The sequence below is a fragment of the Ptychodera flava genome, chromosome 16 (assembly GCF_041260155.1).
Source record: "Ptychodera flava strain L36383 chromosome 16, AS_Pfla_20210202, whole genome shotgun sequence".
Classification (NCBI taxonomy): Eukaryota; Metazoa; Hemichordata; class Enteropneusta; family Ptychoderidae; genus Ptychodera; species Ptychodera flava.
The window spans coordinates 18,474,902-18,493,895 of record NC_091943.1 but is presented as its reverse complement, the minus strand read 5'-3'; the positions used below and the strand labels follow the sequence as shown (position 1 = coordinate 18,493,895).

Sequence of the window (18,994 nt, the reverse complement as noted above, 5' to 3'; positions counted from 1 at the left end):
AATATGTGGCGTCATAAGGTGTCCCATCATACCAAATATGAAGGGTGTAGCATTAGTGATTACTGAGTTATGGACAAATATGTATATTTGAGGTGAAAGGTCACCAAGGTCACGTGACATTTTATCAAAAAAATTGTTTTGCTAAGTTATCCCTACATACCAAAAATCAGACCTCTAGCTCTATTGGCTCGCTCAAAATTAGATATGCACATAATTAATGAGGTACAATATGTGGCGTCATAGGGTGTCCCATCATACCATATATGAAAGGTTTAGCACTTGTGGTTACTGAGTTATGGACAAATATGTAAATTCGAGGTCAAAGGTCACCAAGGTCACGTGACATTTTGTCAAAGTGTCTGAGATATCTGCGTGAACGGGTGGATTCACATGGATGGACTCACGGACTGACATGACCCAATCTATGAGCCCCCTGGACTTTATCTGTGGGGACTAAAAACTATCACTGCACCCTTTTCGCAATATGAATACGATGAGAAACTAAATTTTTATTTTTCTTGGCCTTATACATGGGAGTCTATGGACTGCCTTATACATGGGAGTCTATGGACTGCCTTATACATGGGAGTCTATGGACTTCCTTATGGAGTCTATGGACTTCCTTATACATGGGAGTCTATGGACTGCCTTATACATGGGAGTCTATGGACTGCCTTATACATGGGAGTCTATGGAGGTGAAAACTAATAAGTCCTCTAACACGGCCAAATTTGATTGCATTGTGAAACAAATTGACGTGCATCTGTATGAGGTAGGGTACTATCCTTGTACCAAGTTTGAACGAAATCCCTCCAGGCGTCTCTGAGATATCTGCGTGAACGGACGGACGCACGCACGCACGCACGGACAGATGCACGGACGGACGGACGGACGCATGGACATGACCAAACCTATAAGTCCCCCCGGATGGTGTCCGTGGGGACTAAAAGGCATGTTGAGATACACAGTATCCAGTTTGTCAATAGCGACTGTACATGTGTAAACGACATTGTTATTGTTGACATGTGAATTCTGGTCCGGACTAGAATTCAAATGTAAACAATAACAGACTGCATTTTGCATGTATAGACGCTATGTTAACAAGTTAACTAACGTTTTTATATAGTTCGGGGAGTAGAACAAGAACGTGCAATTGAAACGAAATAAAACAAAGAGAAAACAAAATTATCACAAATTACAGCTACTGGGCTAGTAAGTAAGTAAGTAAGTAAGTAAGTAAGTAAGTAAGTAAGTAAGTAAGTAAGTAAGTAAGTAAGTAAGTAAGTAAATAAGTAAGTAAGTAAGTAAATAAGTCAGTCAGTCAGTCAGTCAGTCAGTCAGTCAGTCAGTCAGTCAGTCAGTCAGTCAGTCAGTCAGTCAGTCATTCAGTAAGCAAGCGAGCCAGCCAGCAAGCAAGCAGGCAGACAAGCAAGTATGTATTGAGAAAGAAAGTAAATAAGTATTCAAGCAGGCAAGCAGACAGACATGCAGCAAGGCTGGTAGGCAGATAGGTAGGTAGGTGGCTCGGTAGGTCGAACTGGATAAACTATATAATATGTAAATTGATATTTCCAATTTGTGTGCGAATCATCTGCAGTAAATCGTTCAAAGATGATGTATGCCATCAAATCAGAAACAAACGCCGAAGAAACTATTTCACATCAGGCGTAAGGCTCGAAAGTCAGCAGTCGTAGCACAACGTATCTGGGCTTGTTTGTTTGTTTTTGTTTGCATTTTTATAAATTTACCATGGTAACCCCTCAACACAGAGAGCAAAAACTGAACTGACTGATTTGATCCTCCACATTTTGCTACCCACCACATTAAAATTCAGACACTGCATCGATCTCGTGTATTAAGCCATTGCAATCAATGGTAAAATGGTTGAGCTCCTGAGGGAGGAGCTGTTCCCAGGACACAAGCCTTGGGGGGGAGTTTCCAAAAATACCCCTACACAATCTCATTAATCGTTCTGCGACCACTTCACATAATGAACTCTCGGCATGGGGTACACAGAATCTACCGTCTCCACAGATTTGTAGTTTTACGTTGGGAATTTTTCCTTACCCTGGCTAAAAAGATCCGATGGAAGATAACGGTTTGATAAAGACGGGCTCTGCTTACTGAAGGAGACAGCGCTTTAATCTTAACGCTCCATTAGCCGTTACTTCTGATGCTGTAACATTTTCTGTCTGTAAAATACGGTCTCTTGTTCCATTGCCACCATTATTTCGATGAGCTCTTTTATCCTTAACTTGTAAACAGACTCTATGGTCTTGCAATACAAAACTGTTATTGCTGACGACCGAATTTTTTTCCAGACTAGAATTCTCCAAACGCAGAATTTCGTACGAAATGAATTGTGTTTGTATTTCAACATGCTTTAGGCAGAAGAATAAGAAATGTCAATTTCGATGTCTTTTTCTTCCTCTCTTGAACTTCTTAAGCAATAAGATTTTGTATGATATTATTCGTGTGTCGGTTTATTTGATGTTCACTGACCGTTGATTTTTACTACGCAGTGTGTTATCGTGGACTATAAAACGTGATATTTTGAAACAATCACATTTAATATTTGTCTTTCATATGCGCCTTAAGCTATACGTATCCCAAACAGTAGTCCAAAACATATTACAGACACTTATAAACGTCAGCGACTTCGATTCCAAAATTTTCGAACGCAATCTCGTTTCAACAGAAATGTGATATAAATCTTCAGATGTTTGGGACAGTAAGAACGCGCTTCGACAAGTCTCCAATCTGCGCATGACCGACATAGATTACCAATCAAAAAGAGGAGTCCGTCTAACCAATCACAGATTTGAAGCGGGTGGCGACTTTTAAAAACAGCTCCCTCACATGGGCATTTTGAATATCAATAAACGCCCCCTTGACTATATATGGGCATATTTAGATTACAGGTGTCTGTATACCTTTAATCACAAACCCTTATAAAGAATGGTGTTTTCGTGATCAGATACCCCTTGTGTGATTTCACTATCGTAGTTTGAACTATTCTACTTGAAAAGTAGAACACGTCTAACAAAGGCGATGATGGCCTCTTTAGCTTTAACATCACTGGTAAACAGAATATCATCATTGCGTGCGACATTCTGTCAGAAATTGGGACGCATTCCGCCTTTTTTGCGCTTGTGTTCATGCAGATTCTGATTTCATCCCCTTACTTGTGAGTTTTTATTGTTTCAGCCAGTCGCCGGCCGTAGCGAAGTGCCAATATCGCCATTCCTCGTAACACTGAGCAATTTCCGAAAGCTTTGTTAAAACTTGAAATTTCCGGTAAAAAATATCAGCTTGATTCATGTTAGCAGTGGAACGTCACAAGGAGTAAGCGTCATTCTTTATCTTTTTAACATGTAATAACCGATTCACTCCCTTTGGTTTTTCCGGTCAGGTCACCGATCTTTCGCCAGCCGCGACAGCGTAACTTCGCGTTTCGTTCGTCCACGATGCAGTGTATGACAATGTTCAGGGAACAAGTTTAGAGTCGCCGTTATTTTCGTGGCGTCAAGTTTGAACAAGCGAAAATTGAAAGAGTTAAACTTGCTAAATCACTTCCTCCCGAAATCAACAATGAGAATCAGCGTATTATCGTGCAAACTTTGGTACCAGAGAAACAAATTATTAAATGTTTATCGACAATTGAAATTCAAAACGGCCGACATCCCTGTATTAACTCTATGAGATAAAAAAGTAAATTTTCGTTCTCTCACAACGTTAAGCATTAAAATATAGTCACTCCATGAGCTCCAAAATGAGCCCCCACAACTGATGGATCAAAATGAAATATAAAAGTTGAGGGTCCGATTATCTGTCCCTGCCCCAGGGCCATTCTCCCTTAAATGAAAAAGTCCACACATCACAGTCACTCCATCGTGGAGAGACTGTGCTGGTATGCTGCCCGTTGATTACGACAAATCGCTGTGTGTTCACACTACGGCTGCATTTTTAGGGCAACTTTTGCTTAATTAGCACATATGTCTTGGGGTGTCCTTGTGTTTTTTCACTATGAAAGGCACCCCTAGACAAGCACTGATTTCCAACCACAAGGCGGATTATGGCCCAGCGTCATTCAGAAGCGCCGTCGTGCAAGTTCGGCTTTCTGGAATTTCGAAAGGTGACGCTTACCTGATATGAACGGCTGTAACGTCGTCGGTGGCATTGCCGGGGATGTGTACACTATCTGATACAGACTCGCTGCAACAACCTTGCCTACTCGTCTACCATCCTCCTCAACTTCTCTCACCTTGATAAACGCTAAATACCACGCTTCTGGTCTCAAGGGCCAATTTGTTGTGTTAGCCTTGGGAGAGAAAAAAAATGTTATCACTCCGTTTCGGTCTCTTAACACGAAACCGTTTTACGTTAACATCTCATAAAATCTTTTAGGCGGTATAAATTGAATCGTTCTCAATCAACGCGGGAATTCAACCGTTGCATTGATTTACTATCCCAGTTTGAGTTGTTTTTCAAAGTCGCTTTTGCGTGTCGTAATGTTTGGCACGCAAGCTCACGGTGTTGCGGAAAGAACGCAAAGGCGACCGGACGCGTAACACCAAAGCACATTCCCTGTGACCAAAGCAACACGCGGCGCAATTTCTGTTCTGCTCAGTGCAGACGAAAATTACAGCTTCAGATTGCGCCAAAAAAATAATTCTGAGGCGTCATGCCAACAGTGCATTAACCCAACACGTCATTCACCGCGCTTTCTGCACAAAGACACGCACACGATGGACACAAAAGATACGAAATTACCAAGCGATCAGTGAGGAAGGAGCGAGGTCAGGTGGAATAAAAAAGCAGAGAGCACGCCAGGAAGATTTCAGAATCGCTCGTTACTGGGTGTCTTGCTGGAGCGATGAAAAGGTCTAGAGCTGTGATGGGATTTGTTGACGTCTGGAGACCACAACTGTCTAAATATAAATGTCTACTGCATGCACTTACCGGGGTTGGTAACTTTCGCCGTGAGAATTCATAAAGTAATCGTATTCTAGGATTAAGTGCTTCAAAAGGCCACATGTCCGCCATTTTGTTCCCTGGACTGTTGGGTCCTGCCTATCTAGTTCATAAAACATACTTCTCATGCACGCAAACGAAGCAGAATAATAGCATCTCAAGTATGGTCATGACATTGAGCCGAGCGCAGGTCACTAATTTCAAATTTCAGATGAAAAAAGGTACTTCTACTTCCTCAATGCCAGCTGTCTTCACTTAAGATCGCTTTATCAAACCAGTCTGATGTTCTGATGAACGTCATAAGTAACGCACAGCTCTGCCCGATCTGACCTGCTCATTAAAATTCTCGGCAAGGAAGAACTAACCAATTATTATGTCGAACATCAGTTAGGAATTGAAGGCTGTTGAGAAAATTTGGCTGGTAATTGCAGAGGACAAAGAAATAATCTTTGTGCGTTTCGTGGAGGAACTTCCGCGATTCGTGCGCGCGATTTGGATGAAAGGTTGACTAATATTCCTAAACAATCAATGGTTATGGTACGTGTCGTTATTGTTGTGTGCATTGCTCAAAGAAAGAGGCAAGAAATGATTAAAGATGTCGTTTTCTCACTTGTCGGAAATTGAAGACAAGGCTGCGTATCTATTCAAGGAATAATTTCACTCGAGGGGAAACAATCTTGGAAGAATGTGTAGTAGCAATCAAAATCTCGCCGAGCTTTATGGCGAGCAGCGCTGTCACAATCGAGGTTGGAATTACATCTCAAGGACGCTACGCACTGCTATAGAGATATGATCCTCATTCACAGCAGTGACTTTTGATGCCCATTTTTGATGTTTTGATGTTTTGTTTTGATGTCTGCTTGTCTTAAGCTTTGTCTGTTGCATAGGCAGTTTAAACTTTAAAACTAAGTTTGATCGTTAACCCTTTTGTGAGAGAAACGATAGCCAAAATTGCAGTTCAAGTTTGACTACAAAAATACAGAAAACACATCTGTGAACTTGAACGCATTGCCTAAGCCCATATACAATACAGATCTTTGTAAAACTCAGCATCGTGGCGCATCAAACTTGAGTCTTGAAAAACAGTGACAAAAAACACGATTTGGTATTCAATAAGCACAGATCGAGTCACCCGCCTCGATAATGTTTTTTTCATTTTTAGCCGCTCTTACATTGCGCTTAAAACGCCACTGTACTGGCAGGGGTTGTGTGTGTTGGAAAATAAAAAAGCTCCCTGCGGGATAAACATTCGTGATTTTCGCAAAATCGAATATTAATATTGACATTTCACCTTCGGGTTACGATGAAACGATGGTTTCACCCAAGCACCGAGTCAACCAAATCAATTTTGAATTAATAACGCAACAACGGTAGTTACAGATAAATCAATTCTTACTACTGCCAAATATCGTTTTCGTGTTAAGGTATTATGCGCCTTGAAAGTATAAGACTTAAACTTTAGCTCAAACTTTCCTTAATGAATCTTTCGACTATTTCCGAATATCTATCCCCGAGGCGCGATCTACCTTAAGGTATTACGCGCCATGAAAGTGAAAAACTTAAACTTTCATTCAAATTTGCCTCGATATAACTTTCAACAATTCTCTTACCAAATAAAGAAGGAAAATCAGGGCTAACGGTGCAAATTTTGGAATTAGAGAAACAGACCACGTGATATTAACCGAAATTTGAAATTCAAAATGGCGCAACTTCTGTTTAAAGTCAGTCGGGAAAATAAAGTTTGCGATTATCAAAACATAAGCGGGTGTAGTCTTTATCGACTCCATAAGCTTTAAAATTAGCGCCGACTAAAACTGTACTGTAAAAGTTAGAGATGTTCCGGGCCCGAGGCACAGTTTATCTTCAACAGGGCATTTTAAATGCGCAATATGAAAGAGTTTTTAAATGTACCCTTGCCACATTTTTCCAACTGCTCCTTCAAGATATCTTAATAGACTTTGTGCAACTTTATAACACGATTGGAACTAATTTGGGATAATTGGATGGTGAAGTAATGTCGATTTAATCTGCCAATGTAATCTCATCTGCTTTTCTTTTTAAGTTACACACTTGTGTTCATGAGTTTGCAACATTCAGCTATAGAGCACCTAACACTTTTGTGAAACTTAAACAATATGAAGATCCAATTATCCCAAATTAGTTCCAATTGTGTTTTTTTAGTTATTGGAATATTGGATATTTGCTGTATTTTCCGGTTAAAAACTGCGCTTGTGTCACAGTTTCGCCAGATGGTTCAATATATGACCCTGTGATTTATAATTTTATGTTGCAGCTATGATGATGAGGTGCATCAAGATATCGTGCACGAACTACATCGTTTGTAAACAAGAAACTTGCACAGGCGCAGTTCCGACGACGGTTTCCTTTTAACTTTTCTTGTTCAAAAAATCGCCACGAAGAGTTACAATATGATAGAGAAGCACGTTTGCAAATTACGACAGTTTTTATTTTGGCTGGAATCGATAACGATACTCATTACTACGGAATGATGCTATTTCTGGGTTTCAAAATGATTTCACACAAGCCATAATGTTATCCCAAAAAATGGTAAGATTCTATGAACTAGCGTCGTCCGGAAAATATGTGCTCTATATGCCGGGCGTGTTCTCTCTTCAAAGTCAAGCCTTGCAAACTTTATCTTCCAAAGATTGGCCATAGTTATAAAACGCTTCATCACAGCTATGTTTACAAGCTCGTGCACAAAGGACATTAAAATGTTCTTCGAAGACAAAGGGAACGTTAGCTGATGTTCATTTTTCGAAATGGCAACAAATAAACCAAAACCAACCACTTTAAGTTACTTTTAAACTCGATCCGGACATTGTGCATTTTAGGAAACTGTCATTTTTTTATTATAGGCCATATGACCAAATCACTTGCCGGTGAATTACAGACTCGATAAGTAGCTTATCATTTGAAACGTTAATACTATCGTTATTCGAAAAGGATGTCACTTAACCAAGGCTGTTCTAAAGGCAAACCTTCATCACATGTTTCCTATTTTGAGGATAATTGGTGTTGGCCGGGCCGTGAAATCGATTTTCACGCTATGGATGGAAGCGCGTTAGCGTTCCTGTCACGTGGCCGTCGTTATGAGCGATTCACCCGGCCGACCCTGTACAAATTGACGGATTTATTCGATAATATCATATGTTATAAAAAACTGATAGGATTCCTTCAAAGCTATAGTAATTCAACAGGTGTCCGTTTCACGGCCGAAAACATACACAATGTTTGTGATCGAAGGATTTTTTAAGGTAGAACGCGCCTCGGGGATAGATATTCGGGATTTCAAATTTTATCAATTCTCTTCTGACCTATCACTTGGGGGGGGGGGGTTCATTTTAAAGCTCTTGGTGTAAGAAAAGTTTTCACTGTCTTAGTTTTTTTTGAAATCGAAAATTTTATTTTTCTCTATGGAGTTATCACAGTGATGTCGGCCATTTTGAATTAAAATATCGGGAAATCATGCGTAATTTGTCTCTCTAGTACCAAATTTTGCACTGTGATCAATGATTTTTATTGTTATTTTGGTAATGGTCGAACGTTTCATTGAGCAAAGTTTAAGAACAAGTTTAAGGCCTTCACTTTCGAGGCGCATACTACCTTAAGCAGATATTAGTACGACGTTTGCATAAAGCGCGACGCAGCTTTTTCGTTGCTCTCAGAACGAAGATAGACCCGAGTGTGTGTATTGCATTGAATGGAATTTGTGATCGCAGCAAACACAGGAATGGCAATCGTGTAACAGCTCTGTATTTTAGGGTAGTATGCTCCCCGAAACTGACTGACTTAAACTTTTGCTCAAGCTTTCCTCGCGAAGAAACTTTGAACCATTCTCCTAAAAATCAAAAAACATCAAGGGTCACAGTGCAAAGTTTGGCAAAAGAAGAGGAACGGGTTACCTAAACATTTACCTACACATGAACTCGATGGCCGCCATTCCTCCGTTGCGGAAATTTCATTTTCGGTTTTCACAAATACAAGACGAAGAAACGTCACTTACTCCACGAGCATTAAAATGAGCGCACAAGACCAGTAAAACTAAAAAGGAAGTATCGAGTCCGAATATGTGTCCCTAGGTGTATTCTAACTTAAGCTCCCGGGTCAGACCTTTCAGGTGAACCCGTCGCTCCCGGTATCTGACCTTTGACTCCTGATTATCTGACGTTAACAAAAATAAAACTCCCTGTCGAACGGCTTGATTTAGTTCCGAAGGCAAATGCACTGAATCTCCGTGTTTAGTCTCGGTACGTTCTTGATCCCTGCACGTTTACAGTCGATCTGTGGTTCAACATTTCGCGGTTGAATTCACGCAAGAGCGCCCGAAAAGATATACGTCTCTTCACGGGTACACACGGAGTGACAGTTTGATAATTATCCTATCGTCTCTATTTGCTCAAAGTAACTATATTCCCAAACAGTGGTTGGCGAGAATGTAATTTGACAGTGTACGTCCTCAGACTTCGATATTAATTTCTGGAACTGTCAGTGAATCAGTGATTTAACAGTTCGCCGAACCAAGCGAAGCGTTCAGACGTTCGGTGCGCCAAATTGAGGATAAATATACGCTAAGAAACGTCTGTTTTCTTCAGAATCAATTATTTTACCAATATCTGATTATAAATTGAGCGTAGGATAAATACAAGGACACGGGAATCAACTGCAATAACAGATTAACAATGTGCATAGAAACTTAAAATGATGAATTGACGGCTCCCATTGTCGGAACGATGAAGAACCTTGAGCAGGCAGAATCATTATTTTTGAAACCAGTAACAAGCACGCTTACCGAGATCTGAAAATATGCAAAACCGATCGCAAATAGCCATTACATGCGTTGCCTTTTATATTTCACGTGATGTTCATAGTAGTGGGTTCACAAATTATGCAATTCGCCTGGGCATACAGGTTTTGAATAAGGCAAATTAATCAGGAATTGTGAAACCATTCCAGAACTCCATGGCGCCCTGACACGGTACTGCATGGAAATATTTTGCTAAATTTGAAGAAATTATTTATTGATTAATTTCGGTCATCCAACCAGTTTTTAAGTAAAGTCAATATGCAAATGTTGTATGTTAATTTTGAGATTTGGACAGACACGTTCGATTGGGAAACGTCGTTTTAACTTATTACTACGGTCTAAAATAATTTCCGAAACTAAATCTATATTATGCGGTTTGGCAAAGCTAATGAATAGACTTCCTTTGTAGGCATTTCTGTTTTCGACAGAATTTTTTCTTAGTTATCAGTCAGCAACAAAGACAGCGTCCATCTACTATAGAGAGTTTTTGTGACAGGGTTCTATAGCCTTTTCACATTAGAAAGTTTGCAAAGTCAGTCAAGATGAGTTATTCGTCCGCATCCGCCATATCGTGTAACCGGCTAACGTTGCTGAATTTTTGTGCTCCGTCTTGACGTCAAGTTGTACAATCGAAGTTGAGTGTAAGAAGTGCGATCTTATTTCATTTGAGTGAGATTACAGAAGCAAACAAAAAATGTGGTCGATTGACAAACGTCAGGGACACAGCTGGCACCCGTCCCGCGAGATCTCGTCGTTGCGACAGGTTTCGGAGTCCACCGGGACGTAATGCCGCCATACTGTGCAAGCCTCTGATCGATTCCGAAGTCTTCTCTCAAGTGTTTGCAATGTGCATTGCTCGCAGTCAAAACGCGAATGTAATGACAAATTGGCTCGCAGCTCGAGGGGTTGGCTACTGCTAAACAAACACTGGCCACAATTACACCGAGTATCGCATCCACTTTACGGAACTCAACGATCGAAATTATTCGGCAACAAGCTCAGAATATGCCGCGCATTAATCATTTTATAAGTTTCGAAATCTCGTGAGACCGATCCATATATATGTATCTCAATTATTCTGTCTGTCTTCCAAGGCCTATCAATCATATTTTATTATCTCAAGAATCAGTAATACCTGAGCTTTCAATTGCTCATGCATTTCATATTTTTCTCAAGAGACATACGTCAATTTCCTTCGGCGTGTTATTTTTACTCTCGGTCTTAGTGCAATATTTTCCCAGGTTGCATTGAGTATTTCAGTTTGCCTCTACGCTAAGAACTGCACTGAATTTTTTATTGTTTTTTGATAATGTCTGTAAAGGTTGAGGGACCCTCGAAAGCTGTTGGACCGGTCCGCAACGATTTGGTTGAAGCGTTGAAGGTTCAAAGCCCCTGTAGCTGTGACTTTTAATGTAGCTTATACTGTAAGTTTCTCTCCTGTTTGTCAAATAGTTTTTTGTTTTACTCCCTAATTCACTTCAAAATGCCTATGTTACAAATTGTAACACAGCCTCTATGTGGGACATGTCAAAGGTCATCTTCAACAACTGAATTTTACAGCCAACCTTATTTCATTTGTCAATTATCATAGAATTGCATGACGTTCACGTTCGATGCGTTGTGCTTGCGAGGCTATAACTGATGTATATCAACGTGTCTTTGGGCGAAAGAGGTTGAAAATTGACTCGTTTTGGAGAAGAAGATTAATGAAATTTTATCAAAAGTTACTGTTATTGTCCCTTCATTTTTCTAACGTGCGTTTCTTTTGTGAATGTTAAGCGGGTACAAGTAAACTTTGCCGCCTTAACGTTCATATGAATTATTGTAGCTGTTGTTGATTTCAAAAGCTGTAAGGGCATGGGGAATCACCGTTATTTGTTAATCCAGAAAAGGTTTACAAATAACAAAAATATCATTCTCCTCTCGAAAATGGGTTTACATAGTGATGTTTTGAGGCTGCAAATAAACAAAAATCATGCGTGATGACGTCATCCCTAGAAACGAGTTACAATTTCGAGATAGGAACTATTTTTTTCTTAGATGTTATGCAAAAGAAATCGACTATATTGATTGGTCCTCGTTATCGTGTAATAAAAAACAGCGAAGGAAAGCGTCGCGTCGAAAGAAGGATCAATTCTAAGCGATAATTATTTACCAAGAATACTATAGTATTTGCGATTCAATATGCCTTCTGCGAAAGACCTATGTTTCTGCTACTTATTTCAGCAAGATGAGTTTCAAGTTCCCCGTGCGTAGGCGATCCCCTGATTCGAATTCGCCAAAATAGGTGTGTGTCCCCCCGGACAGTATGAGAATGACAATCGTGACGTCATCTCGTTTGCAACAGAACCAAAAAGATTCAATCCGCACCACTTCCTGTAACTAATTGAAACGTCAAATAAAATTTCATGCCGGACGGGTCAGTCGATGTACACACCTAGAACAGATATCGGAAATCGTAGCAGACGTCGGAAACGATCTGGTTCTTCCCTGCCTCGTTGAAGATTTCTTGAAATTAGGAATAATGGGAGAGACAAATCGAAACGGTGGCTTGCAGCCAACTGAAAATTTACATTTAACCCCGGAGTGTACTATTTGATCTCCTTTTGTCGATCTCTGCTCCAAAAAAAACCGTCTGAATCAGAACAAGAGAATTTCAAGACAATATTTCACATCGAATAGAGGATAGCTTAATAGATAAAGCGGGGAGGCATCTCTTACCATTAATGAAAATTTAACCCTTCTTTCAGAACACTTAAATCAATCACTTAGCTATATTCCTCTTATGCCACAGATATCGTTATGTTTACCTGGCCCAGATGATGCAACGCGGTCATTCGTGACGTCACATATTTTGAGGCGCAATCTGCCGTCGCCTGGTAAAATTGTCTCGCATGCATACCACCTTGGAGCTTTGGATGGGTCAACGAGCGCGTACAATACTTTAATCTGTGGCAGTTTCCATAGCAGTGAGCGTGCAGTTCTTGCCAAAGAGACTCGGATCGGGGACAGACAGTCACATACGGAATTCTCTATCCCTTTTACAGAGAAGTGCTGTTGTACTTATTCACAGGCACGAACCCCTCCGGTAAAAAAAATCTATGCTTTTGTCTGGAATCCGGATATACTGAAGTAAAAAGCAATTGCCGTGTGCCAGGTGTAATTTGTGTCCAAACCCCAGAGCTTCGTTAGTCTGCGCGCGTAAATCACGTCTGATTGTTTGACGTGATCGTTGCGAAATCACGGCCGATGTTTTCAATCAATATCTTGAAACCACATCATGTGCCACTCGGCTTTAATTTGCAATTAGTTTTTTTCCCAGCGCCTGTAAGTTGACGATTTGCGAAATATATTTTTTTCCCTCTTACAAATTCCATCAAAAAAGTCGATCCGGGTATACGCATGGAATAACAAGCGCTCCACGCGTTCTTAGTTCACCCGATCGAAGTTTTTAACAGGCTAATCGGTGGAGAGACTCGCGGAAGTCATCCCAGATTAACTCACGGCTCAGCGGCGATTTTCACAAAAGTACACCGATCACTTCGAGAACACTTAATTTCACGAAGTACGTCTCGCACAAGTAGGGCAACCTGTACTACGAACACGCACATCGAGGTGAATTTGCGAAACGAGAATTTGTTTGGCGCCGCAAAGTAACAGCCCCTGTTGAAATAAGGCGCTCACAGTAAGGCTGTATTTAGGAAGCTTTCAAGATGATACATCATAAATTGAAAATGTGATTTCCATACAATCACACTTGAAAGATGTATTGTGTTAGATATTAAAGGGTCGAGAGAAGCACCCTCATTTCTGTGCCTATCGATTACATGGCAAGTAGTATCAGACAGGTCGGCTCGGCTCCTACAGACGTCGATATGCATAATTTACTAAAAAAAAACCTACTTTGGCAATTTGCCGTTTGTACAGGGCGATTTAAATAAAACATAGTGACACAGTTAGCCAGTCAAAACAAATTAGGCGATCAGTCTGCTGTCAAAGGGAAAGATTCACCAACCTATCAACTATATGCTTCGCCATAAATCATAACTGATACATGTTCTCCAACTACAAGCAGTTCCGATGTGATCGTAGTGAGCGGCAGGAGAATTGCTCACTTTTGTGCAATACAGTGTGCTTTATGCATGCACGGATGAGAGGGGTGGGGGATATATGTTGGTTGATGGATGGTCGGACTTTTAAGCACATAGATACACACTAACAGCACATTAAAAACGTGGCGCACCGGCGAGACATTTTCATGACAGTTGTCCAGCATTTGACAACGGTCGAAAAAAGGGCACTCAGTATAGAACACACGCGGTAAACTTCTTCGAGTCGCATTTTTCAAGAGAGCGTGAAAACAAATCCGGTCAGTAAACCAATCTATCATCAAGTTGTCATTGACTGATACATTGACTGCAATTTATTTCAGCTTCCAATCATTAAAAAACAAACAAAACGCACTTGAAAGATGAAGAATTGAAATCAAATACATTTCCATAAGTCTTCACTCATAATTGAAACTCGACGTACTGTAGAAAGCATTTTAACGTGAAACGATTGCCTTGTTAAGTTGCCCGATGTTCTTTATCAACCAAAACATCGATCGTCTCCTCCAAATCCGTTCATACGACAAGGAAAGTATGAAATAAAATTTTAAATACTCACCTTTCTATTCAATCGCTTGACACGATTTCAACAATCGCATTGAGCAAAAGATGTAGAATATGCGAATCGTTGCAAGAACTCACTCGACACAACGTGCATGTGTCTTGTAAGTCTTGCGCGCGTACTGTGACGGGACTAGTGGAGGGTCGGCGAACGCAATGTAAAGAATTGTCGTCATTTTTTAATCAGAGTGATTTTTGCTACAGAAAATGGTTTTAACAAATCACTCACCTGAAGTCTGTGGCTGCTGTACACTCGTCCATCTCCGACGGTAATTCTCTCGGGTAGATCGTCGAGCGCCACGCTCACATACCCGACGACTCCCGTTTCCATGGAGCTGATGGGGGTGTCCACGGTGACGCGTTCGGTCAGCATTAAGGATAAATTATGACAGGGAGGGAAAAAAAACGCGGGGAAAAAAGTTAAAGCAAATTGAACTGTGTGTATATCAACGTGTCGAGGAACACAGCGGCGAGGGACGGAAGCCGTCTTTTGTGTGGTTGATTGGAGTAAATTTACAGTGGCGTTGACGTCCTTTGTTGCCATCGCTCAGGAGCTCGCTCTATTTACTGAACTCGTGACGGGCGGGGGCAGCTCAGGTCAGCGCCTTTGGAATTCAATCTTAATCTGGTCAAAGTCCCTTCAGAAGATCTGAAATCTGGTACCTTGTACGTCTGCTACGCTAAGCAATATCAATGATACATTGTACAGCTCACCTTTACGATCACCCTATAAAATTGATACGCATTCGGCCACCGAAGAAAATGAATAATGTCTTTCTTAGCTTAAAAATTTACGACGGGCTTTATAAGGTATATCTTTAAGATTACGACAACTTATAGAAAATCCTTGAAAATAATTTATCGGCCAATACTTTACTGTCTTTACGTAGGAACGCGCTCAGTTGCCTGTAATATTTTTAAATAACGACACACACATAAATAAGATAGTGATATTATTGCACAATGACTACAGAACGCTTGTCTGGGGCCACACAACTTCATATTCTAATTTTAGAACGAGACCGAGGTTGTGGGTCATCGGGAAGACTTTCTTTGCCTAAATAAGACGTGAAAAATGTCCCAAAGTTGGTCTTAACTTGCAATAGCAAATTATTCGTCAATTTATGAGTTCAACTGCCCCAATTGGAAGGCACGACATCAGTATGTGGACACCGTGGGCGATGATATTGTCGGCGCTCTGGACGTCAGGGCTCCTGAAGTCTACACGAAAGGTACGCGAAAGCCAGTTTCTCCTACTAGAGACTATCACCCGCCTATAATGGCAGATGCCATAGGCAGTTCTTGGGCTCCCCTCTGTCGCAAAAGACAAACCGAACGAGAGCATTAATGGACGCACCGGGGAAAATTTAATCTCTGTACACCATTCTGGTAAATTTTGTCCGCAACTTCACTATTTAAATGTCCCAAGGCATAATTAAATTTCAACTTGAATGACAAGTATGAACAAATGTGTAGGTTATGTGCTTTAAGTTGAATTAACCCCAAAAACCGCCGCGGGAAATCAAAACCGACTGCTAAACAATGCAGATCGTATTAATTAACTTTGACAACCAGGACAGACAAGCTAATATATATTATTGGCAAGATCCACTAGCACTGCTGCAATCTACGGTGTTCATTGTTGTAAAATATGGATATCCATTCCCCACCACGCATATGTATACTTTACATCCACGAATACATAGGACGGAAATTTTGATTTGGAAGTTGTCTGTGTCTCTTTCAGGTCTCTGATCTATGGGCTTCCAGGCAGTGAGCTATTTACCCGTTTGATTTATCCTAATTAGCCAATTTTCATAGCTGTTACACCGATCTGTACAATTTGCGAACGTATCATCGCAAGGGATTTTAAGTGTTAGGGTACTGTTTAGATTTCAAGCACTTATAAGGCATTTTTTACTAATGAGCGAATTAAGCCAGAGAACCCCTGAGAGCGTTCGTATCATCACATTCCACTTGCTGTGAGCACACATTTGTTTACTTCGCTGACGGGTAGTTTTGAATCCTGGCGAGGTCTCAGTCACTGACCGTGACAACGTATGATTGATTTAACTGAGTGTTTCTTGTCATCATTATCATGGAACCCATCCATTAGTTTAAAAAGTTGCTCTGTTTCTACTCTGATGAAGTGATTATCACTTGGCAACGGGAAGCTTCCGATGATGTGCCGACAGCAATATGCCTTGATGGGTAGGCCTGGTCTTGAGTTTGTCGTGTCGGTTACAAAAACCTCAAACACCAAGCATGATTACATATCAGATACATCTTACACTCAGCCTATGTGGCAGATGTGGTTACCTCGCAGCCATTTTGTATTCATAAGACCCGCCTTCGTCTATAAGGTTGTACGCACCTCTAAATTGAAAGACTTTAAACTTTTGCTCAAACTTGCCTCAGGGAAACTGTCAACCATTTTCTTTCAAAATCAAGAATGAAAGTCGAAGGTTACAGTGCAAATGTTGGAATTAGATATTTGCTGAAATTGAAAATAGACGCTATCCCCAAAAAATGGTTTTTTTTTTTAATTTTCACAAAACTAAGACGGTGCAAATTTTTCTTACTCAAAGAGCTTTAAAATAAGCCCAACCATCGATAGATCAGAAACGAATATTCAGAGTCCGAATGTATGTCTCCTAGGCGCATTCTGCGTGAACGCTAAGTGTGAATGCCAGCAGAACACACGGAAAATACTTTGTTCTTTTTCACGTTTACTGCATTCATAAAGTGCCGCCCGGCTAAGTACTTCTTATCCCATCCGAGCAACAATTGGCGTCGTGAAGACGTTGCTTAATTTTTAATTGCTTTTAGATGCAACTCGGAACATGCAAATGTTGAATGAGGTCACAAAATACGAATGGCTCTGATGACTGTGGAAAAGACGGGTCTTCTGAAATTTCATTAAATAATTGTAAAGGTTTTCGAAGGATGCTTCAAATCCTTCATATACAGTACGGGTTACGGCAACGCTTAAGACGGCACATTCTCTATGGATGTCAGGTTGTAATAAAATACACACGTGTGTGGCATGTTTAGTCTGCGTAATGAGTCATAAACTGCAGCCCATATATCAAAAAATCTAATCACAACTTTTGCGACTAACGGCTTACGGGCGTCAGCATTGCAAAAGATATTACAAGAAATGATGTCAGGTGTTTCGAAAAGTGTGAACACATCCTTCTCCGCGATGACATACACGCTTCGGCCAAATAAAAAATACATGTGTTTCCGGTAAAACCGACCTATTATGTTAAAAACTCTTCGACCCGACACTCTGTTTTCTCACTTTCAAAATTCACACATGATTTTGCAAAACGTTGCTGTTTTTGATGGGTTACACTGAAATCGAAAAAAAATGTTCCCGCCCGACCTACCCTATTTCCTGAGGACTTGTTAACGGACACACACACAATATTTTTCTTACGCCTTATTTACATCATGACGAAGCCGTAAAGGGATATGTGTTTCAAAATACTTCTAAAGCCATTGACATTTGTGACTCAAATGACATTTTCTCTCGTAAATTGTCGCAAAACTGTTCATAAGAAAGCCCTATAATAAAACGGCATGTCCAGCAGATGGTGATTATCATGCCGGCCGTACTTCCATGATCGTGTTGATCGGCGGCGTGTGACGCAGCCGATCTAATCTACGTATGGACACGATGATATGCAATTCACCTCAGTGAACTTTATCCCAAGAGTACAGAACAAGGTCTATGATGACGGAAGCCATATTGACACAAACTTATAAATCAATTATCGCAATAATGGTGGGCCATAAAACATAGTGATACAAGCTGTGTGTGAACTCTATAAGCGCGGGATGATAAAACTGAACCAGAGTATGTGTCTGGATTTTGTCTTAGCCACGATCGAGTGCTTCCGTTACACAGGACTAGGGACATGAAATGACGTCATTGGTAGCCTATCCTTCATACATCTTGTCTGATATCTTTTAACAAAATTTCCAATAAACGATATTTTTTTACATTTACGAAAAATCGAATACTTAAGCGTGATTCTAAATTATTTATGATAAGAGTTGTCGTCAGCTCAAGACTTGTCGTCAGCTCAAGTCTTGTCAATATTATATGGCATCAACACACAGGAACCGCATCTACAACTTTAAACATGGTTACGACAGAGCTTCACACCCAGGTTTTCCATTCACTCAACAATATATTGAAGTTCTACGTCAGTAGAATTAGACTAGCAATATTACCCGTTAAGAAAAAATGAGTTTTCGCCATAACACGTTGCTTTGACCACTTTAGCGGTTAATATCGACCGATACAGAATCTAAGTCCACTAATGGGTTACCCTCGTCTCTCTCCGTTCGTAAAATGTCCACGGTAATTGAATGATTCGAATCGGCATAATACAAAGCGATTGAGTCGGCTTTAAACTCAATCACATTTATGTACAAGTATTGCCAAAGAGCGGAAGTTCAACTTCCCTTTCATCTCTGCCGTAAAACCGCTGTAAGAAGCCGTATGTATGTA

At 40.5% G+C, this 18,994-nt stretch overlaps 1 protein-coding gene across 1 annotated transcript in view; it reads right to left on the bottom strand.

Moving 5' to 3' along the window:
* LOC139115012 (serine-rich adhesin for platelets-like) overlaps positions 1-14,845 on the bottom strand; it is a 38,495-nt gene extending 23,650 nt beyond the window's left edge. Inside the window, exons 1-2 of the mRNA XM_070676921.1 lie at positions 14,702-14,845; positions 4,147-4,321 (exon numbers count right to left, since the gene is read on the bottom strand). Coding sequence (XP_070533022.1) covers positions 4,147-4,321; positions 14,702-14,845 — 319 coding nt within the window. The remainder of the gene's footprint in view (positions 1-4,146; positions 4,322-14,701) is intronic.
* Positions 14,846-18,994: the final 4,149 nt, after the last annotated feature.